The 24,635-nt window shown below is 40.6% G+C and overlaps 1 protein-coding gene across 2 annotated transcripts; it reads right to left on the bottom strand.

Moving 5' to 3' along the window:
- Positions 1-65: 65 nt before the first annotated feature.
- fdft1 (farnesyl-diphosphate farnesyltransferase 1) lies at positions 66-13,289 on the bottom strand. Of its 2 annotated transcripts, XM_022194996.2 has the most exons (8): positions 13,050-13,289; positions 7,311-7,408; positions 6,229-6,412; positions 5,958-6,086; positions 5,197-5,388; positions 3,400-3,576; positions 2,806-2,958; positions 66-1,235 (listed from the first exon to the last, which is right to left on the bottom strand). In XM_022194996.2, the coding sequence occupies exons 1-8, from the start codon at positions 13,146-13,148 to the stop codon at positions 1,008-1,010; spliced, it is 1,260 nt and encodes a 419-aa protein (XP_022050688.1). In that variant the 5' UTR covers positions 13,149-13,289; the 3' UTR covers positions 66-1,007. The 2 variants fall into 2 exon arrangements, with proteins under 2 accessions (XP_022050688.1, XP_022050687.1); XM_022194995.2 differs by lacking the exon at positions 13,050-13,289 and having other exon boundaries at positions 7,311-11,544.
- Positions 13,290-24,635: the final 11,346 nt, after the last annotated feature.

The raw sequence follows: 24,635 nt of genomic DNA, 5'->3' as shown, positions 1-24,635 counted from the left end.
AATCATTCACTTTACTACACATTATAACGCCGTAAAACAAAACATGACTGGTGCTGACGCTCAGCTTGGATTCTTTCACCTCTTTATTTGTTCCAATATGTACAAATCAACATGTCACATTACATAGCAATGTTTGTAGCTCTCCTTTGGTTCTGTATAAGGTTACTCTGCGCTAGCCTTTCTACTCCCCAAAGCTGCATTAAGGACACTTAGCTAGCAGTCTCAGTTTGCATCTCATGCCGATACCAAAAGTATCAGGATTTCCATTTGTTCAGTATTTCCATTTAAACAGTCCACGTCGAGTAAAGCTAACCTGCTATTGCACACTGCAGTTTTTCTCATGAATTTAAAAGAGTTGAAATTGAAGTGAGAAAAGTGCTGAAACAAATCCACGTCGTCCACACTAAAAGACACAGCGCAAAAGCTGCAAAGTGCACCGATTTAAGCGTTTCTCCTACAGAAACGTGATAAGCGGAACATGAAGCTAGCTTTGATCTGACATGAGAAATAAGGAAACGAGGCTTTGAAACTAAATGAAACAGAAGCTTAATGAAGTTTGGTGACTGTGTTACCCCCAAAATCCTAAAACGTGCTTCGTCATGTGTTTCAGCCACTTTTAAACTGTAATCCAATAGTTAAATATGCTGAAAACAGTGGGTCAAAACAAAAAGGAACAAAAACAGAACCAACATAAACATCAACTGACAAACAAACACCCTGAACTGTTTCAGTGATTGATTGATGCTGGTGAATTAAACCACACTGTGTGTAAACAGTTTATCCAGACAGAGGATGGGCTACCACAACATCACTATCAAACAAACTAACGGGACGAGTCCGTTACCAGGACGACACCACAGTCTGATGAGTCCCCGGTCCTGTAGCAGACACAACGAAACAGCAAATAGGGAGCAGGCTCCTCTAGTCAGAGGAGAACCCGGCCTCCAGAGGGGGCAAAAGGGGGCTTCATGAGTCTGTGTGCCCCAGGAGAGGTGAGGGTGGCTGGTTCACTGCCCCTGCATGTCGCCGGTGCCCTGCGCCTGAGCTGCGGTGGTGCTGAGGTACTGCCAGCTGAGGGCGGCGAGCAGCATGGCAGCCGACAGGTACATGGGAGAGAGGTGGTGGGTCCTGGAGGGCAGGCTGGACTGGGACAGCGCCGACTTCTCTCTGATCACGGCCAGGATATGCAGGGTCTTCTCCCGCGACGGGTCGGTGAGCGAGACCTTCTGTAGAATCTGCAGGAGGGGGGGGAAAGACGGTCAGTGCACCGGTGTGGCGGTAAAAGAGGAGAAATACAGAGGACCCTCATCTATCGCAGGGGACGGGGGTCTGGAACACAACCCGGTGAAAATACGGGTTTTATTATTATTATTTTTTAGATATTTTAAATAAGACAAAAAACACAAAACAGCAAATGAAGCAACCACAAAATGACAAAAATAAGACAAAGAAAAACACAGGCGAGACAAAAAGGAAACAAAATGACAAAAACAAGAAACAAACAAAAACATGAGACAAACGACTAAAGTCAGACAAAAAACAACAACGACAAAATGTTACAAAAATGAGACACAAAATGACAAAAACAAGTCACAAAACGACAGAAAATTTGACAAACGACACGAAACAAAAAGAAAGAGATGAAAAATTTGACAAAAAAGTTACAAAGCAACAAAAAAATGGAGAAATGACAAAAAAAGAGACAAAAAAACACAAAACGACAAAAATGGCACACAAAGCAACGAGTAAAGCAAAACACAAAATGACAAAAATAAGAATGAAAAAACACAGTCGAGACAAAAAGGAAACAAAATGATAAAAACATGAGACACGACAAAAGTCAGACAAAGAAACAACAAAAACAAGACAAAATGTTACAAAAATGAGACACAAAATGACAAAAACAAGCCACAAAACGACAGAAAATTTGACAAACGACACAAAACAAAACAAAGAGAGACGAAAAATTTGACAAAAAAGTTACAAAGCAACAAAAAAAAGGAGAAATGACAAAAAAAGAGACAAAAAAACACAAAACGGCACACAAAAGACGAATAAAGCAAAACACAAAATGACAAAAATGAGAAGAAAAAAACACAAAAAGATGAGACGAAAGTCAGACAAAAAAAAGACAAAAACAACAAAAGCAAAACAAAATGTTACAAAAACGAGACACAAAATGACAAAAGAACAATCTAGTATTTTACTTTAGGATCAAAACAACTTGTCAGGGTCTAGAAATTATTTTAAATTTACAGTTTTACTAATTTACAATCTGCAGTTAATGTCTTCTCTGGAATTTTTACACTTTGAGGGCCAGATTAGACCCTCTGCAGGCTTTATAAACCCTCCCCACACTCTTATGCTCTTAAACATTTTCTCCACTCTTAAATCTACATAATTTTAACAACATTTACAATTCTATATGGGTACTCACCAGTGAATATACTACGACTTAAATGAAGAAGATGAATTAGCTGGACGGTGCTGATGAAGATGAATGCACTGCACAGTGAGAATGCTGCTATACAGAGGAGACTGATGCTGCTGCCACTGAGCCAATCAGAGCCCAGCGCTGTACGCTACGCATTTTATTCCCATTTAATATTATTTTAATATGTTTGAATAATTATTTTTTATATTGTTGTATATTGTTTAATTTTGTACAGCAAAATTATCAATATAATGCAAATATAAAAATACCTCTATACCGCAAAATCCTGCAATATAACAATTCACAACACCAAAGACAAGTTAAAATCCGTGGCACAGTGAGACCGCTGTGTGACCAGTAAACACACACACCTCCTGGCTGTACTGGGCGATGATCGTCTGCACGGCCCTCATGTTGGTGGCCTCCATCATCAGAGTCACAGCTTGTCCCTTTCTGATCTTCACCACTCCCTGGAACACCATGGGGTTGTTGTAGCACGTCGACAGGGTAGCTATCGCCATCACCTGGTCAAGAGAGGAACGACATCGTGTCAGGAGGAAGAAATTCCAGCAACCTGTTGGTGATCTGGGGCTGCACAGTGACTCCAGGAGTTATTCAACTGACATGTAGGAGTGTGAACACGACTGAGAACGTCAGATAAAAGATATTATTCAGCAGAAGTTTCATCTTGTCATGACTTCTGCATGCACAAATATGTTAGACGTATAATTACAAAGCTCCAGGTCTGCTCTTGCTTATGATAAGACAAAAGCAACTACAAGAACACCTCACTGTAACAGATTCTAGAGCGGTTTTACGGAGTAAAGGATGTGATTTTGGACAGAAAGTGAATCTCTAAGAGTTAAACATTAACATAATAAGGCATGATGTGCAGCTCAAGGATCACATCAAACTAATATAATTATAATCACCGCATTAATGGTTATTAATAAAGCAGTGTTTACCTGTGGAATGGCACAGAAATTGAAGACGCTCTGGTTGCGCAGACGGGACAGGTAGGCGATGACGTCCGGGACGTGTCTCAGAGCGTCGGTGACCAGCAGGTTGAGGCAGGACAGAGCCGACTCCAGCTTCTCAGGATGAGCCAAGTCCTCAAGACGACCCGCAAACTGGCTCCAAGCCTGCACGCACACAGAATACACAAAGTGCTGACACAGAACCGCCCGAGGGACACAAAGGACCGGTTGTGCTTCTCTACAGAGCGACAGGATATCAAAACAGGGCTATAATAAATCTACTTATTCTGCTGATAAAATGGAAGTTAATATTGAAGGCCGAGTGCATTACTGTCCGATGCAGCACTGATATCAACACATAATGCAACTAGAACAGCAGTCAGAGAGAAGTACTCCAAGGCTGCTCATTCCCCCATATGGCACTGTCAGAAACGCAGCATTTTTTATTAGTTATTGATTATCAGAAATCACGGCACCATAGAATGCCATTTAATACAGACATAAGCATGTGTACGTTAAGTACGGATACCGAATCGTGTGATCTAAATATGTAGCGGGTGGCGGGAAATGATGGGACTCAGAAACACCCCCAAAACTCAATCAATTGTTCCTTGTATTATTTCCAACAGATAAGTCCTGATAAGTCCTCAGTAGTTGATTTATAGCAGGATCACAATCATGTGATCGTCAGCAGGCAGCTGATGAAGTGTTCACCTGTTGTCATGGTTACATTGACGCGGTGCTGCTATCTCACAATGATCCAGAAATCTTTAACAAATCTGTGAATCCAGACTATAAGCTTTCATGTTTTTATTCTCTGGGATAAACCCACATGCTCTAGTTATTGTCCATCCCTCAAACAAAGCAAAAAAAAAGGGGAAAAGAAAAGGTTATATAACACCTTTGTATATCCTGCTGAGACCGAGCCCATTCATTTATATCCTCTACTTAACATTTGTTTTTGTTCTACATCTTTTGACTCATTTGAGCTCCCTGACTAAATCCTGAAGTGTTCAATAGAGGACCTTTCCAATGATATCTCATGATTGGTGGAGCTTTGTTTTCATGCTGAAACAAAATGAAAGTGGCAGCAAAGCACGTCTGCCGGGAAAGGAGAAAAATTAAGTCAAATATTGTTAAGATGACGTTGATTTATCATATATTTTCTTTTTTACGAACATGTCAGGAATTATAAATTGGAGTCAGAGTTCAGTTAAACTTGTTGCCCCTTTATGAATGTCAACTGTAACGGACATGAGGACGATTTCATGGAGTTAGCTTATAGCTAACGAGCTTCCTAGTTCTTTGTTTACATTCAAATTACACATTTCTTTGTGGGGTAATAAGCACGCTGAATGTATTTTCTATATAAAGTAATCAATGTGATGAACAAACGGTTGTTCATAACTATGTTTCATTCAGCCTCTTAAATTCTACAGTATTGATATTTAATTATGTTTCTTAAAGTTTTATTAGAAGATGGATCAACATGTTTAGATGCTACTACAGTGGACATGCTGTAAAATCTAAAATAAAGTATTTTTCATAAAACTCTAAATTGTGAGTTGTTGTTTTAGCTCTAGGAAATCACAAAAAAGTCACTTTTTGAAAAATGCTTTTTTTCCTCAGTTCTCAGGAGGATTTATTTCACAATACACACCGGAAACGGAGAACATGACAAGTCTCAGTGTTGGGAAACTATTGTACTGCACAACTGTGGCCTCAGGTGGAGCACACAAATAAAGACGCTTGCACCAGACAAAAAAAAATGTTGAAGCTGCGTACCTCTTGTGGCCAGAAGGCACGTCCCTCCTGCGTGTCCTCCAGATAGTCTCGGATGATGTTGGTCTTCTGCAGGAACAAGCCCATAGAGTTTGCCAGCTCAGTGTCGCGTCCGACTTCAGGGTCTTCCAGCTGGGAGGCAGAGAAGAGCTGAGACAGACCGATGCCGACCAGACCGGCCACGTAGTGACAATACTGCACAGAGGAGACACAAAGAACACGGCAGCAGACTTTATAGTTGGAGCATGAATTAACAAATACTGGCACACGAACACCCGGTTCCTGTTTATCTGAAAGGGAAGCAGATCCTAACGGTCAGTACACTGATTAAACATTTACACAAAGCTGTCACAGTTAAAGTCATGCTTCATCGATTTGCTGGACTTTAAGGAATTTCTGCACAGTGTGGCGAGACTTGATAAGAATTTAGACACCAGGATCGAGCCCCTGGTTGGGCTTTTCAGTGAACATAGACAAAGAGGACTGACAACACCAACATTACAACAACAACTACCCCCTGAGCTACTCTTGGACGTGAACCATACATCAAGACAGGACATCTCTAGCCTGTCCTGGTGTTTTGGCAACCATACATATATAACTCCATCATCTGCATAAAGTTGCCATGTTGCAGTGGAGCACTTCAACAGAGGGTCATTAATAAAAAGAGTGAACACTAAGGGGCCAACAACGGACCCCTGTGGAATGCCAATATGGGTGTTTAAAAACACGTATGTGTTCTGGTGAACTTTCACGGTGTTTACCTGGTCCCACTCCTTCATGGATCCCACTTTCTTCTCCAGGAATTCCGCCATTCCCACGCCCATCCGGTGGCAGATATCTGAGATGACGTCTCTGTATTCCTGAGCGAGGTTTCTGAACTCCAGTGATATCTGGATTCAAGGGATGCGTGAAGGTTAGAACTATCACCATCACGTTGCATTTATGTTGCAAACTGAGCCTTAAATTAAGCATTAACAGCCCCCTGTATCCCCTCAGTGTCTCTACTACGAACCACCGTGCAGTGCTACTGACCGTGGGGAAATCCTCCAGAACCTGCCGGTCTTTCTCCTGGCTCTCGGTGAAGCACCACTCATCCTGGTACAGGTAGGTGTGGAAGTCGTTCAGCATCGGCACCTTCTTGTCCAGAGGGATGCTCATGTCGTCCTCCACCGTGTCCAGCGCCCTCAGCACCAGGTAGAAAATACACACTGCATGTCTGGAGTACAAAGAGACGAGAATACAACTGAGAAAACTGCCTCGTCACTGATTTACAGAACGACAGAAATAGTGTCGAGCAGACGAGGTCGGTCTGTATGTGGAGGATTCCCTTTGACGGAGGATATATAAAGTTCACAAACAGTCTCTGAAGCCGCCTGGTAACAAACAGCTGTCATTTCTGTAGACAGTGGGTTTAAATTAGACAGACTATTAATGGTTTCATCTGAATACCTGCTGCAAGTCTTCATGTTACCGACACATAAAGCCTCCACCTGCAGGGCTGCGTCAAAAGTATTTCTTTTACACTCAGCAAAAATATAAACGCAACACTTTTGTTTTTGCTCCCATTTTTTATGAGATGAACTCAAAGATCTAAAACTGTTTCCACATACACAATATCACCATTTCTCTCAAATATTGTTCACAAATCTGTCTAAATCCGTGATAGTGAGCACTTCTTTGCCGAGATAATCCATCCCACCTCACAGGTGTGCCATGTCAAGATGCTGATTAGACACCATGATTAGTGCACAGGTGTGCCTTAGACTGCCCACAATAAAAGGCCACTCTGAAAGGGGCAGTTTTATCACACAGCACAATGCCAAATTGCCAAGGCTGGATTAGTGAGCATCTACACAAAATAACATTCACTACTGTTCAAAAGTTTGGGGTCACTCTGATAATTTCATGTTTTCCATGGAAACTCATTTTTATTCATGTGCTAACATGAGTGCACAAGAAGTCCAGCTGAGTTTTACTGAAGCTCCTAAGAAAATAATCCAGACTAGAACTGATGTTACATGTAAAGCTGGTGGGAAGCCAACGCCCCTGGTTGAGCAGCAGAAAACATGCCTGCAGACACACCTCCTCTTCCTTCTCCTCCTCCTCCTCCTCACCTGAGCTCTCCGTCCAGCGCCTGAATCACAGCAGCGAAGCTCCGGCTGGTCTGGTTCAGGTACAGGTAACAGGTCCGCAGACTCTCGCTCATGGACTCCTGGCAGGAGAGACGCAGAAAAGCCGTCTGTCGGTGGAAACCTGCGGGTCTGAGGGCGCTGGAGGGTCGGGCGGCCTCCTGCAGGCCCCGCTCCCCGAGCCTCCAGCCTGGCAGGAGGAACCGAGGAGCGGAGCCGCAGCCCCGCGGAGCCACCGAGAGAGAGCGCTTGAACACGGACAGAGAGACCGGACACTTGCAGCAAGCTCCGGCCATACGAGCGGCGCCCCGACGGAGACACTACGAAGCCACAGAGTCCATGTCGACGCCGCGTTTAGTGGAGAAGTTGGAAACGCGAAGTCCATGTAGAGGACAAGCGAGGCACGGGGGTCGAGCGAGGGGAAGGGAGGTCTGGAGGACGTGAAACGAGGCGCTGCGTAGATCTGAAAGCTGCGGCTGCCCAGTGCGCAGCTCCGCAGAGAGAAGGCGCAGCGTTTGGAGATCTACTGTTATGATTACGCACACTCCTCCCACCCCCACCAACACAACTGCTGCAATTCAACGTTTCCTAATCTGCTTACAGCGAGCACACTTTAACCGTTTCACCTCTTTGTGATGAGTTTTAAAAGACAACATTAGTGATAAAACACACGATTAAAGTGTAATAAATCTGCAACTGCGTTTGCAAATCAACGTGGTGATTACGAAACATGCAGAAATGGGTCTGACTGTGGGACTTAAGCCAACATAACTGACATATTATTGTGTTTAATGCATGCATGTACTATAAACTTTGCTTTTTATCTTTAGAAACTGAGTTTAGTTGACAAAAAGCAGAACTGAGCGCAACTTTGTGAGGAGGAAGTCTGCAGGGAAGTGTTTGTTGTGTGTTTGCTATGTGTTTGCTGACACCTGGTGGAAGAAAGTGAGAAGGACAGCAGTGTTTGTTTTTTTAACAGAAGCGTGAAAGCAAAATCTGAGCCTGGCAGGAGTCAAGATTCATGAGCCTTTCTACATATTATAAAGCCAGTTGTAGTAAGATTATATGAAGCCCACTATGATTAGCATGAATTTGGTCATTTTGCCAACTCAATGAGAAGCTGTGCAGACAACTCACACAAGGACTCGGTGTCATGCAGGAACAAAGCTACAAGTTCAACAGAGTGCATATAGATATGACTGACTGCACATGGAGCAAACTGAGATATCCAACCAGAATCCTGCACACTGGAAAAGTAGGATAAATATTTGTCTTTTTTGTGTTCACAGTGAGCATGTCTGCACTGAAGTGCAATAAAGGTTTAAAGGACAGGGTGAGAAGTTTTACATTCCAATAACTTCTGCATTCCCTCACTGCAAATTTTGTGTTCGCTCGCAATACCTTTTCAGTTCCTTAGCAACAACTTTCATGTTCCCTCACAACAACTTTAACGTTTGTCCACAACAACTGTCTCTCTACAAAGTTTGTGTTCCCTTACAACAACTTTTGGGTTCTCTACAAGACATTTTGTGTTTCATTGCAATAACTTTCCCATTCTTTTGCAAGAACATTCACATTCCCTCACAACAACTGTCATGTTCCCTCGCCGGAACTTTTGTGTTCCCTCAGTGCAAATTTTGTGTTCCCTCAGTGCAAATTTTGTGTTCCCTCAGTGCAAATTTTGCGTTCCCTCAGTGCAAATTTTGCGTTCCCTCAGTGCAAATTTTGCGTTCCCTCAGTGCAAATTTTGCGTTCCCTCTCAACAACGTTTGGGTTTCCTCACAAGTCATTTTGTATTTCATCACAATAACTTTCCTGTTCTTTGACAACAACATTTAAGTTCCATCACAAAAACTTGCGCATTGGTACACAACAATTGTCATGTTCCCTCTCAGCAACTTCTATGTTCCTTGACAAGACGTTATGACAATGTTACGTTTCCTCACAATGGCTTTTGCATTTGACCACAACTTTTATGTTCCCTCACAAGTTTTGCATTGATCCACAACAACTTTGACATTTCCTAAAAATTACTTTTGTGTTCCCTCACCAGACATTTTGTGTTGATTGCAATAACTTTTGAGTTCCTGCAGAACAATTTTTTTGTTCCCTCAACATCTTTTATCTTCCCTCACACACAGTAATGTTTGTGTGTATTCCTGCTACTGTTTTCCTACAGTCCTAAACTAATAAACACGTCTGTAATAGCAGCACTGCAGGTTCAAATAGTAGCAGCTGAACAAATTCACAGCAGCAGCCGAAGTCCGAACAAATATCCAACCACAGCTTCAACACCACAGCAGACAGAGCAAAAATGTTCCGTTATCTGTTTTTTTTTTCAATAGTATCTGTGTTTCCCTAGACTTGCAGTGGTTTACAACTGGACTGGACCAACACCACTGTTCTTATCAGTCAGAAGGAATATAAGGAATGTCAAGCAATTGCACTGTGAAGGACCACAAAAGGATTGTGAGGTGATGCAAAACTATTTTAAGGGAACACAAAGATAAAGAAAAGTTCTGACTGAGACCCTAAGAGCAAATAGTGTAACTAGAGAGTTGAGAGTTTTCGTAACGACAATCAAAATGCATTAAGAAAGCAGAGTTACAACTTTCACATCATCATTAAACTCCCCAGAAACACATTTCCTGTTGAATTTCCATGCTTATCCATAAATGCAACAACTCTCAGTTCAGACTTATGTCCAACTTTGTAAGATTTCCGTCACAACATTTACAGAAAGAGCTTGAAATGCTCATTCAGACATAAAACCATCTTGTTTCAATGCTATCAGATTAATGTGAAGGAGTGGATGTCTAAAAGAGGCTTTATTGCTCTTAATTCCTGCCTCACTTGTCCCCTTTTTCACTGCATCAGACATTGAAACATTCAAAGATTTTATCGGCTGGATTTTGAGACAATGCTTTATTTAAAATTTAATCGTGTTGCCTAAAATTGTGAACGATTTCCTTGTTTGTTGTGATTTTGGTGACAACAAAGGCACTGTCCAATCCGGCTTTTCTCAGCTAAAACAAACCTCTATAATTAGATCATTGCTGTCTGACGCCAATTTGCACGAAATTACACGTACATTTATTTTAAGCTCACGTCAGAGATCTTCTCACCATCTGGTTTAGCTCGCTGCTGCCTGGTTCTTAAGCAGGAAATATGATCATATCACTCAAGTAGTTGTCAATTTACAGCAACTACATGTAAACTTCTGCATTTATTTAAAATATCTGGTCACTTTTAAACGGCTTTACTCCAAATTAGACTGCAGACCTTTTAAACCCTTGTGTCTCAGGGTGCTCTCTCAGATCAGTAAATGGAACTCGGCTTCTTAAGTCTTGGCTTGTAACCAACGGTGACCGGGCTTTTACCTCTACAGCACCTAAACCGTGAAATAGTCTGCCAACGGAGATCAGACAGACATAAAATCTACTCTAAAAGATTTCTTTTATCAAAAGGCCTCGAAGAATATGTGACATATGAGTGTCTTTTATGACCTGATTGCTTTTATGTTTTTTGTTTTATGATCTCTGTTGTGGAAACTCAGCGAGGTCCAGAGAGGATGAGGAGGCAGAGAGACGCACTGGAAACGCAAATGACTTACACTACTGTTCAAAAGTTTGGGGTCACATAGAAATGTGCTTATTTTTGAAAGAAAAGCTGTTTTTCAATGAAGATAACATTAAATAAAGCAGAAATACAGTGTAGACATTGTTAATGTGTTAAATGACTATTCTAGCTGGAAACAGCTGATTTTTAATGGAATATCTCCATAGGGGTACAGAGGAACATTTCCAGCAACCATCACTCCTGTGTTCTAATGCTACATTGTGTTAGCTAATGGTGCTGAAAGGCTCATTGATGATTAGAAAACCCTTGTGCTGTTATGTTAGCACATGGATAAAAGTGTGAGTTTTCATGGAAAACATGAAATTGTCTGGATGACCCCAAACTTTTGAACAGTAGTGTAGGTTGCGAGTAATGTTTACTGATAACAGAAGAAGTGACACCGACAGAGCAGCAGGACATACAAACAATGCCAGCATCAGCTCTGAGGATTCTCTCTGATCTTTGGTTAAATATTGTAGTTGGGAGCAGGACAGATTTAGATTACAGACTAATATGGGGACAGCTAGTCTGTGTAGTCACAGCAGAATAGACAATATCAAACCTAGCTAGTTTTTATACTCTTTGGCTGCTTTTATTATTTTTGTTTATTTTTCCATAATTTTTAAATTAATGTACTTCTGTTAAGGACTTTGTAGCATTAGTCAAATGCCATATAAATGATGTTTATTAGTGTTATTATTACAGCCAGGCAGCTGAGTTGATTGAATTAAATTATAACCAAAAGGCCTCAGAGAAGATGTGACATATGAGTGTTTTTGAGATTCTTTTTTGGTTTCCCTCCTGCTTTATTACACGATTTGTAATTATTATTATTTTTTGTTTGTTTTATGAGCTAAGCTTTTAAGCTCTTTTGCCACTTTTATTATCTTTGCTTATTTTTCCATCAATTCTGATTCTGTTAAGGACTTTGTAACATTAAGAAGATGCTATAGAAATAAAATGTATCAGTGTTATTTTTATAACCATGTGGCTAAGTTGATTAAATTAAATTATAACCAAAAGGCCTCTATGAATATGTGACCTACGAGTGTTTTTATAAGATTCTCTTTTAATTTCCCTCCTGTTTTATGACCTGTTTGTTTTAATATTTTTGTGTTTTATGAGCTCAGTTTTTATGCTCTTTGGCTACTTTGTTTATTTTTACAGCAATTTTGCTTTTGTTAAGCACTTCGTAACATCGGGAAAATGCTATTAAAAATAAAGTTTATTAGTTTTATTTTTTATAACCAGGTGGCTGAGTTGATTAAAATGAATTGTGTGTAATGTATGTGCAGATTTAGTAGACTAATGAGTGCTTGAACAAGATGTTGCACAGGGATCAGAAAAAGTTAAAAACTGCCCTAGCATCTGTTTCATAACTATATTTGCAATGTTGTCAGGTATGCATGTGGCACTGTAGAAAAGGCTTCGTAGTTTGTTTTTTAGGTGACTATATTTCAAAAATTAAACTGAACTCTCAATGATACTGCAGCCAATTCTATCCTTCACAAAAAAGCAACAATGCAAATGAAGTTTAAATGAAATCCTGATTGCATTCACTTTTAGGAACAGCAGACACATTTGTGTTGATGTTACTGAATGAATATGGTAATAATATGGAGCACAGAGGCTCTGCAGGCTCTGCTCTGCCTGGGTCACATTGGTGTTTAAACCTAAACAGTTGGATTAGCCCTGAATCATGCGCACAGAGTCTCTCCCACCGGTGAGCCAGCCAAGCTCATAATGTAACCTAAATCCCAAGTCAATGGTCATCTCTTCCTCCGTGTTTGTGAGCCAACACTTGGTGGAGCACAGATCTAATTTGACCAAGTCCAATTAGCTGCCTGTCTTTCCGCAGCATCACTAAGCAGTGAACTGTGCAGCGAGCAGCTCGTTCTAATGTGGACAGTTTGTGCAGACTGTCAGCAGGCTCCAGTGGGCTTCCGCTTTGCTGCAGTGAAACCTGCCTGCTGATGCTCAAAAAGGAGAACAAAATGTGCGACATCTGATTGAAACGCAGAAACACAGCCGACCTGCATGTAGCTGCAGTGTTGATATTCACGGATTTATTCTCACTGACTGTTTCAGATTGGAGATTTTACTTACATAATCCAGCTTCGGCATCACGGCTCTGCACGCCCCCATCTTGAACTTAAAGAGGTTGATGATCTCCTCCGGGTGTCCCAGTGACTTCAGGATGTCCATGTCGCTTCAGGTGTTCGGCTCGGCTGCTGCTTCTTCCTGTAAACCTGACGAGATGCTCCCCATCCGCGCTGAGACGCAGCAGCAGCAGCAGCACCATGAGCAGGACTCGGTCAGAGACTCGCCAGATCCACTGACGCCTCTGATTGGCTGGCGCGTCATGGGCTTAGCGCGCCTCGACCAGTGATCAGCCAGAGCGTCTGGTGTGATGCCCCGCCCCGATAGACTGTCAGCGGAGCGCGGCTTCTGATTGGTCCGTTCGTTATCCGAAAGCGAAATCGTACCTGTTCAATGAAATCAATGATAATCCCAAACAGAGCTGATACCTGTTGACTGTGAGCACTAAACTGTGTCCAAACATTATTAACATGACTTCTAACGCAGTGTTTGATATGTAATAAGTAGAAAAATGTGAAATAAAACCTGTTAAAGCCATATTAACCCTCGTATTATGTTAAAAAAAAACATTGAACTGTGTAAATCCACTCAAAACAGTCAACGAACCAGGTTAAACCAATAACAACTTTATTTTAGATTAGATAAACATTTAGAAAAGAGACATACAATACATTTGTAATTCAAACACTATATTTAATATTAATAAAAAGGCTTTTGTTTTTACAAAAGCTTTTTTAAGAATTTATATAAGGACTGTCCCTTTTAAAGCAAATTTTAATTACATATATATATATGAACCCCACCTAGGAAAAATGTCAGAAAAATGTAGTGTAACTCATTTTATCAGCAAAGCAAAATAAAATAAACAAATAAAATAAAGGATACAAAACGCTATACACCTACAAAATTAATAAGTAGTACGTATACACTGAGAAAATACTCATAAAGAAAGTTGTCAAGTACAAAATTCTACCTTATTTGCCCGTTCAAAGTGTATTTCTGTGTGAATTAAATGAGGCATCAGAAAGCATCTTGGCTCACTCACCGCTACACAACCTTTCAAAAGTCTGGGGTCACTTACAAATGTCCTTGTTTTTTAAAGAAAAGCATTTTTTTTTTCAACAAAGATACCATTAAATGAATGATAAATCCAGTCTGGACATTGTTAATGTGGTAAATGACTATTCTAGCTGGAAACAGATGATTTTTAATGGAATATCTCCATAGGGGTACAGAGGAACATTTCCAGCAACCATCACTCCTGTGTTCTAATGCTACATTGTGTTAGCTAATGGTGTTGAAAGGCTCATTGATGATTAGAAAACCCTTGTGCAGTTATGTTAGCACATGAATAAAAGTGGGAGTTTTCATGGAAAACATGAAATTGTCTGGATGATCCCAAACTTTTGTGTGCATACTGAGAAAATAGTCACAAAGGAAGCTGCCAAATACCAAACTACATCTTATTTGCCTTCTCAAAGTGTATTTCCGTGTGAATTAAATAAGGCTGCAGGAGGTGTCTTGGCTCACTCACAGCTCTGTGTGGAGTAAAGCTGACTGAGTCTGAGCTAAGCCGAGCTGATTCATAGCCAAGTAGTCCATCAACAAGTCATTAAGGTCTTTAGCATCCACGGTGCAGGCACAGAGCTCATACGTACAGCTGTAGATTTTCTCTGCCTCCTCTCTCCCTCTCTGTTATTTGCAGTCTCACACAAGCAATAAACAGCCATGAACTAAAGTTTACATACACTTGTATGTACATGCATATCATGGCAGTCCTGAGTTTCTAATCACTTCTGTAACTCTTCGCATTTTATGATAGAATCAATAAAATAAATGTGTCTTTTTCACACAAAACAATCATGCATTTTGGGTCTTTCATAGATTTATTGTCGGTCCTTTGAAAATATGACAAATAGGTCAAAAATATGCATACAGCAATGCTAACATTTAGTTAAACGACCTTTCACCTCAACTAGGTGCTCCATCCAAATTTCTAGTTGTATCTTTGACCACTCCTCTTGACACAATTGATACATTCATCCATCCATTGTCTTTATGCCATTTAATCCTCATTAGGGTCACAGCTGGAGTCTATCCCAGCTGACTTAGGGGGAAGACAAGGGACACCCAGGACAGGTCACCAGTCTGTCACAGGGCTACATATACAGACAAACAATCACACTCACATTCACACCTACAGAGAATTTAGAATCATCAATTAGCCTCAGCATGTTTTTGGACTGTGGGAGGAAGCTGGAGCACCAGGAGAAACTCCACACATGCACCAGAAGATCATGCAAACTCCATGAGAAAGATCCCAGGAAGGCCGGGACACGAACAGGGGATCTTCTGTCTGCAAGGTGAAAGTGCTAACCACCAAGTCACTGTTCAGTTGATACAGTTCTACTAAATCTGGTGACTTTCTTTGACACAGTTCAAGTCAGGACTTTGGGGAGACCAGTCTTAAACCTTCTTTCTAGCCTGATTTACCGTAGTCGTTTCTTTATTATTTTTGATGTGTGTTTGGGGTCATTATCTTGTTGGAACACCTGAGTGCATCCAAGACCCAACCTTCTGGCTGATGATTTCCAGTTTTCCTGAAGAATGTGGCTGTAATTCTCCTCTATTATTTACTTTGTGTAAAGCACCAGATCCACTGGCACCAAAACAGCCCCAGAGCATAATACTGCCACCACCATGCTTGATGGTATTTTTAGTATTCTTGGGGTTAAAGGCTTTAACGTCTATTCTCCAAACATATCTCTGCTCATCGGTGCCAACAAAGCTGAATTTGTGTTTCATCTGATCACAGGACTTTCCCCTTGAATGTTTTCTCTTTGTGTATGTGCTTAGCAGAAAATTTCAGTTGAGCTTTTAGGTGCTGCTTCCTGAAAAAGGTCTTATATGGCAGCCTTTCAGTCCACATGGTTAATGCTGTGGTTTTCATAACAATACGGCTAGTGACAATGCAAAGGTTCACATGAACACAGACAATGAAGGAGACAGGTGTATTATGATGCTCAAAACAAATTAAACCACTCTATTAGGACCCAGTTACCATATTCCAATGTATATAATCAAATGAGAGTAGCTTTATGTGGTGTGCAGGAAGCTTGATGTGACATATACTGTACTTTAAGGGGAAAATATGGAAGTTTAGACACTCAAAGACTGTTCATTAAAAAAACATACAAAACAGGGTAAAATTACCCTAACAATGGTTCTATTGTATTCAAATGGAAGTCATAACAGTGTGACAATGACTCAGCATGCATCATATAAATACTCTGCAAATGGAATGCAGCAGTCATAAATATTGTTCTGTGTATACATGTGTGGGTGTATAAATGTGCAGCATCCACAGATGTTTTCAGTGACAGACAGCTGATGTGACGTAGCAGGGGAAGCTGGCGTAACTAGCAACGTTAATTAACGATGGTGTTGTATGTATATTTGCACACACAACATTATAATAATATTTGCTAAGTAACACGACCTGAGGGCCCTTTACACCACCACAAGTGCTTATTAAATAGCTGGTTGATCAGATCTCTGATAAGGTTGAAGCTGGGAGATATGTGCAGATTTATCTTTTCATCTTGGTACAGCCGCAGCGTCTTTATCTGCCTGAACCCAAGAATCTATGGATCAACGCCCAACTGTACAGAAGTAAACTGCCAGACTTTTGAAAAATGCAATCATTTTAGTCACGTTTCAGCCTCTTTAAACTGATTACCAATATGGTTTAGGATATATATTTTTAGGCCCTTCATGGTTTATTTCCCACCTACACTACCATTCAAAAGTTTGGGGTAACTTTGAAATGTCCTTATTTTTGAAGGAAAAGCAGTTTTTTTCAGTGAAGATAACATTAAATAAAGCAGAAATACAGTGTAGACATTGTTAATGCGGTAAATGACTATTCTAGCTGGAAACAGCTGATTTTTAATGAAACATCTCCATAGGGGTACAGAGGAACATTTCCAGCAACCATCACTCCTGTGTTCTAATGCTACATTGTGTTAGCTAATGGTGTTGAAAGGCTCATTGATGATCAGAAAACCCTTGTGTAATTATTTTAGCACATGAATTAGCAATTTTCTGGGTGACCCCAAACTGTCGTACGGTACTAAGTGGTCAGAGATATACACTACCGTTAGTCTATATCTATGGCAGGTTAGTACCGTACATCCAAGTGTCCACCTTAAGATCCTCTGGCTGACGTCTTTCATCTACAGAAAACCAAAGGGGACAAAGTGTTTGTTGTCGACCCAAGGCTCTGGAACAGTTTGCCCAAGAAAAAAAATGTTGGCTGAGTTCTTAAAACATGCTTTTATCAAAGAGTCTTTCCCGACTTCAACTGAGTTTTACACTGATCAGCGACAACATTAAAACCTCCTGCCTAGCACTGTGTAGGTCCTCCTTATGTCATCAAAAATGCTCTGAACCATTGGGCCTTTACCAGGAGACGTTTCAGGGTGTCCTATGGTGTCTGGCACCAGGACATTGAAACCACAGACAAGTGAAGTGAATAACATTGATCATGTTGGTACTATTTGGCGTTCTGCTGGAAAACCTTAGATTTTGGGATCCGTGTTGATGAGACTTAGACACCAAAATAAACGTTGTCCCAGAACAAACACACTCCTTCATGCAAATGGAAATCCTAAATGTCACTGCAGGAAAATCCACCCCACCACATCGAACAATCAGGAACATCTTGAGGAACATGACAATCGCCCAAGATGTTGATTTGACCTCTAAACTTCCTAGACCCCATTCTGATCAAACATCAACAGGATGCAGTGGAACAAATTTGATTCCCAGAAGCTCCACTGAACAACCCAGAGAACCCAAAGGATGCACTGTCAGCATCCTGGTCCAGACCCCATAGGACCCCCTGAGAGGTCCTCTGGTCCAGACTCAATGGTTCAGAGCATTTTTGATGACATAAGAGGGGCGAACACAATATTAGAAAGGTGGTTTTAATGCTGTGGCTTTAAATTCTATCTGGCATGGGGATGAAATTCTCTCTTCAAGGGCACCTGCAAATTCTCACAGACTTTTAGACTCTGCAAAACACTATACAATCCTCAGTTCCTCTCGCTCTTTTTCTCTTACTTTTTTAGGTTTGGATTTTGCAAACATATTTTTCCCACTGCAGTTGAAAACGTCACATTAAATCATGATTTTGGCACGAATGCTATCAGCAGTGAGTCCCTGTTTCCCTTACCAACCAGCGATTTGAAACATTTCCTGTCGGCCTCCCCTACGACTGTCTAAAAAAAGGCAAAAACCACAACAAAGAACACAATCTGTTTGAAACACTGTGACATTTTACTGTCAGAAACCCGACACACCCAGATCCTGCCTAACGTGTTCCTCTGCGTGTAGGCAACAGTCTGGCCTGTGCATGTTTATCGAGATCAGCTGGAAAAGTTTCACAGGTGCACTTCCTTCGGGTCACTAATGACAGGTTGCAATTGTACAAACACAAAACTAAACAAGAGACAAGATTTATGATCCTGAAAATTAAGACAGAGAGGCATCAGACTGCTGTAGTTGTCTGTTTATGAGCCCAAATGGTTTAAATGTAGTCATGGTGGTCTGCAGAGTTTATGTTTGCAGACTGAGTTTAGCTTGGTTATTACTTACCAAAAGCCTTTTGGTCAGTAACACTCAACCAAATTGACGAATGTGTTACGTACATTGTTGTATTTGAAGGGTTTGGAAGCAGAGTGGTCTGACCCACTTTCTGTAGTTTTTGAGAAAAATGGGTTCAAAGTTTTGCGTTTTGTCGAACATTCTGGTCTAATGTTGTTGGTTAGACCACTTTGCCACTAAAATCTAGGCCATGAAATATTACAGAAATTATTTAAAACTCAGGATTTTTTTGTGGGTTAGATCACTCTGCTTCAAATCCCCTCAATTCCTCCTCCCCTTCTGTTATCTTCTATTGTGTTACCAAAGAAATCTTCACTGCTGGAATCAACAACCACCTCTGGGGTAGCAGCTGAGCCTACACACTGGAAATTTCATTTTGCAAGAAAATGGATTGTACAATATCACAGTCCTTCAAGTATTTTTTTTTTTGGCAAATGAGCCATTTTAATGACAGAACCTTCATCTGTGCATCCAAAACAAAACAACATTGTGCTGCATCCTTGACTTTGCTCTCCCTAAGAACATGGAAGCAGAGTGGTCTAGCACACTTTCTGAGTCATTTTGGGTGGCTTTCAAAGCATCTTGGATAAATTTTGTGTCATTCTGCAAATTTTCAGTCATTCTAGATCATTTTTAATCATCTGAGAGAAATTCTGACTGATTTTGGTTCATTTTCGATTATTTTTATGTCATTCTGAACAAATGTTTGTCGTTTTAATCTTTTCTGAAAAATGTTCTGTAATTCTGGAACATTTTTAAGTCATTTTAGACACATTTTGGATCATTTTTTGAAGCATCTTGGTCAATAAGAGTTTGGAAGCAGAGTGGTCTGACCCACTTTCTGTAGTTTTTGAGAAAAATGAATTCAAGGTTTTGTGTTTTCAAGAATGGTCTAACACTGGAAGTGCCACTGTAACACTATATTTGAAATGTGGGTTAGACCACTGTGCCGCTAAAATACCATAAAATATTACAGAAATTCTATAAAACTCAGTTTGGATTTTTAGCGGGTTAGACCACTCTGTTTCCAACCCCCTCAATTGTATTTTAATGTGATTACTGCACTCAACGTTTCTGTGCAAACTGTACTTTCCGTTTTAAGTTTTAGCTTTCCTGCTGCATTATTTACATCGATGTCACTGGGGAGTGTACTTGGACTTCTTTTCTTTTTTCAACGATGTGAACTGTGCAAACAAAGGTCTAACTGTAAATCTGCAAATCTGCCAAAGGCCCCACAGCTGTGGACTGGAGCCAAACTCTCGTATGAATCTCAATAAATAACCGTGACACTTAAATTAAACCAGCTGAAGTGTCCTCAGCTCTTCTATTCCATCTGTCCCTGATGAGACAAAAATATCACGTCCTACGCTTCAGATGAAAGCAGACTTTGATCCATTTCCTCTGCATACTTCTGAGGAACTTGCCGGACTAGAAAAAGAAAGACAAGAGTTCAGCGAGGACAAGACAGTGATGTGATGCTCGTCTGACATCGGCACCAGAAGTGCGCTGGTTAAGTTATTTAGCCCTGAGCGCTGCTATGAGGTGGAGCTCGGTGCTGACAGTCACCAACTCTCATGCTGCTCTCACTGAACAGACAGAAAGTGCAACAGTTGAGTTGTCAGCCTGGTTTGTCAGAAGTCACTGAGCCATGACTGCATGCAACCAGAGAAAGCAAACAGAAAACTGTGGATCAACAGCTCAGTTGCCAGATGTGAGGAAACTGGATGGATTTCGCCATGTGAGTAGAGTTTTATATCTGGAAGAAAAAGATCTGAGAGCAAAGGAAAGTTGTCATTTCTTCACGCAGAAACAGCTCCAGGTGTTGCACTGACTCTTTCTCAGACTGACAGTTTGGTTTCACAGCTTCTCTCTGGTTTTAAATGTGTGTTTTCATCCAGGTTCAGTCATAAACGGCCTCTGTTCGATGGCTATGACAGCCATCCTTCGCTCTATACGAAGAAATGTTTGCCCAGATTGGAAACTCTGTTGGACAGACTCCCGACTGACAGATCAGATGAAGCGATGCGACATAAAAGACTCAAGTAAGCACCGACCAAAGGACAAATACAGAGTCCAGGAATTTCATACTTCAAGTGTTTCCTTAAACAGGCGTCTCACAGAGAGGAGATTATGTGTAGGTTGTTTGAGGTGAGACAGGTAAATTCAGGTAACTCTCACTCTGTAATGCCTTACAGTTATCATTATTATTACAGTCTTATTCAATTCTTTCCTTGATCTATGTCTTCATTATTGAGTGTTTTTTCACAAAACCACACCTTTAAATTTGTATAACATAAGCCACAGCTTCAGTACATATATTCAGGACGGTTTACATAATCACTGAAATATGCTCTGGCTTTTTATTTTTTTAAAGGGTTACTCAATTTATTTATTATTTTTATGATTAATGGAATGTTTAGCTATAATAAGCTGACCTTATCCTCATTCTATAAAGGCATATATTCTGTAGTTTCTTTCAAAAACACAAATTCATGTTTATTTCCATGGCAGAAAAAAATCATCGTTGAACTGTTTGATTGTTCAGTAAAGACGATTTATCACTAACTTTGAAGAAATTTTATAGTAAATTTTATTAGATATATACATGAAGTTTGACATTTTGGGAAATATTCTAAAAGTTCTTTTGCATACAGAAAATGTGAGACAAATTTTGGGTAATTTACTGAAGTTAAAGTGCCACTAGTGGAGTGAAAAATTCCTCCACTAGAATTACATCTCCTGCATTAAAAATCCTACTTAAATGTATAGGTATTAGCACCAAAATGTAGTTCAAATACTGAAGTAAAAGAACTGATGGGGGTCCTTATTATAATACATGACATCATTAGATTATTAATAATAAATCTTTATTGCATCAGCAGCACGTCACTGCTGCAGGTGGAGCTATTTGAACTGTTTTATACATATTTTTACACACACCGACAGAAAATAAATGTGAAGTGTTGTCAAAAAAGCACACAAATCTGTTTGCAGAGTCAACTTTTTTTCCAATATTGGACTTTTAGTGAGATATTCAGTCATTAAAAAATGTTTTGAAATGAGAAGTTTGGAGGGAAATGACATCCATTGTGTTAAAATCTTCACATTAAAAGTAACTAAAGTGTTAAAATAATTGTAGTGGAGTAAGAAGTAGAATGTTGCCCTGTGAAATGTCGTGCAGTGAAAGTAGAAAGTTGTCTACAACGGAAATACTCAAAGTACCAGCTCCTCAAAACTGTATCAGTCACCAGATTCTGCAGTTTCACTCAGTACATTACACAAATTTATATGCATTATTTAACAACACAGGTTAAGAACCGACAATACTAAGAAACCCAATAAGTCAGGTATCACTTGGCAGCAATGGAAAGTAAAAACTCGCTTTTAGCCTCAAGCAGAACAAGACTCATGGAGGGAAGCCAACAGATAGCAGGGATAGACAGGAAAGAAACTACTACAGTAAATGCACTTAGTTATTTTCCACTGCTACCAACTGGATCAATATATAATTGCGGAACCTTTTGTAACATAGTTGACAGGAATCACAGGTGACATTTTTGCTGTTTTCAGGCCTAAAATCAACATGGCCGCCTGTAACCAAACACCACATGACATTTTTAGACAAAGATTCTTCTAAATATTCTTTATACAACTGAGTAAAATTGAAATTGAAAGATATTTATAAAGATATTGTAGTAAACCTGTTGACATGCCATAAATCTACACTTGACTCACACTACTTGTGTGTGAGTCAAGTGTAATCTGGAATTAACACATTTCCTTGAAGTGTTTTTGTAATGGGTCACTTAGTTGATTTCTCAGAACACGGATACAATTTACTATTTTCCATATAAAATTTGACATATTGCCAAAAAGAAATATGTCATGATTATCTCAACTTAATAAAAAGAACACAATCAAAACTATGTCTGAATAAGCTCATTTTATTATTGTTTAACTCATTAGAAGGTGGTTGTTATTAAATTCAGACGGTTATTTAGTTGACATTTCAGTGATATCCAGTCATTTTTTCTTAATAAATATTTGATTCCATAATAAATAAATATGGAATTTGTAAAGACATGATCATAACCAACATAAAAAAAACAACTTTTTTCTATTTTTAATAAAAATGTAAGCAAGATTTATCCCATGGACTTCAAAAGTCCCTCAACTATATATTGACCCAATTAGCTGAAGTCAGGAACCGTCTATTTTAGCTCAAATGAAGGACAGGAAACACCCCGACTTTGTAACCTTGCCAGCAAGTTGATTTCTCGCGATATTTGTGAGTTCACAAATCTCTCAAGAAAACATCTTGCTCCGCTCCCGCCTTCACTTTTCGTACAGCACCAAGTTGGTTCGGGCCAGTCACGCAGCAGTATTCGTGTGTGGGGCGGGATAATGTGCAGGATTTCCGGGTGTGACGACAACACCAAGCGCCAGTAGATCAAAACAAACATGGCAACAGAGGACCTATACCAGCGAGGCGGCCCGCCTCGTCAGTTATATAGGAGGGGAAACACTGTGATCGTGTAGATGCTGCTATTAAGTCAGTTTTACTTTGACCACACCATAGCACCTGCGCTCAACCCGATGATGACATATTAAAGTTTGCCGCGATTGGCTAAAAACAAACCTGTCACAGGTGGGACATACTGTTGCATTGTCCAATCCATGCCTCTTTCCTCCGAACGGATTTACATGGAGCGGTCCCAGATTGATATTGTGGAGTACTATCAAGTACTACACAATTATTAATTTGGCTATTGCCAGGTTACCGACTTTGTCTAAAGGTAATAAAATCCAACTCACAGTCATAAAGCTGCTCTTTTTTTTATCCATTCACTGCTGTACATGATGTAAGATGTGAATTAATGTTGTTAAAATGACGTATTTCTGCGCCACAGGACGGGCTGTTACCACCCCTTCATATGTGAAACCTGTTCAGATGAAAGCCCGGATCACCTCACCGACACTCGGAGCCTCTCTGATCAAACATCCTCCTGGGCCAGCACTGAGCTCTCTGTGAGCAGAGTTTTAGAACATCTCAGGATCAAACATCCCGCCAACGACTTTCTCCTCAGTGACTCAGTGAACAAAAAATTCCTGGAGTTTCGCCACGACATCACGGAGGAATGCGGCCCCGAGGACAAACAGCATTCGTGGGCGGTTATCGAGAAGCAGGAGGAGGTGATCATGTACGGACCTTACTATCCCAACTACAACAACGGAGAGCACAGCGAGGACGTCATCATCAAACAGACCCAGGATCTCCTGGAGGTGGACTGTGGAGCCTCTGAGGACTGGAAGGTTTATGTTTTCACCATGAACAGCCCATGTTTGGCGAGAAACACCGAGCCCTGCATGCTGAACCTGGTCCATAAGGCTCAGGAGTGGTGGAGTTTGCACAGAGTGAAGACTCACATTGGCTTCGTGAGATGTTGGGGCTTCAAAGGAACCAAAGAAATCCTGTTCAAGGATCTTAGCTACAGACAGGTGGAACGTGTAGCTGAGACTGTGGATTATGAGAGCTACGTTAAAGCAGCTGAACAGGACACCGATCTCAATCTTTTGTGTGAAGACGTGTTTGCCGTCACGAAACACTTTCTCAAATCTGGACGAACAAACTTCCCTCTGACAAATGCAGCGTTGAGGCCAGACTGGAAGAGCTACTTCAAATGCTTGAATGCCGTTTTCGAAACCAAACCGGAAGAGGAGAGGCAGATCTTGACGCAGGAGGCGAATGGTTTGATCGAAGCCGCCGAGGTTCTGCTTTCAGGAGAAAATGGAAGCTTTGAGGAACATTTAGAAAGAGGACGAGCGCTCGCACTCGACCACAGCTTTGGCTCAGGAGTAGATGAAGCCCTTCAGGAGGAAATGAGGCTCTTATTTCTGCAGTGCTGGAGGGAGATGGTGCAGGAC

This window comes from Acanthochromis polyacanthus, chromosome 16 (genome assembly GCF_021347895.1).
Source record: "Acanthochromis polyacanthus isolate Apoly-LR-REF ecotype Palm Island chromosome 16, KAUST_Apoly_ChrSc, whole genome shotgun sequence".
NCBI classification, from domain to species: domain Eukaryota; kingdom Metazoa; phylum Chordata; class Actinopteri; family Pomacentridae; genus Acanthochromis; species Acanthochromis polyacanthus.
This window is presented reverse-complemented; position numbering and strand designations above follow the sequence as displayed.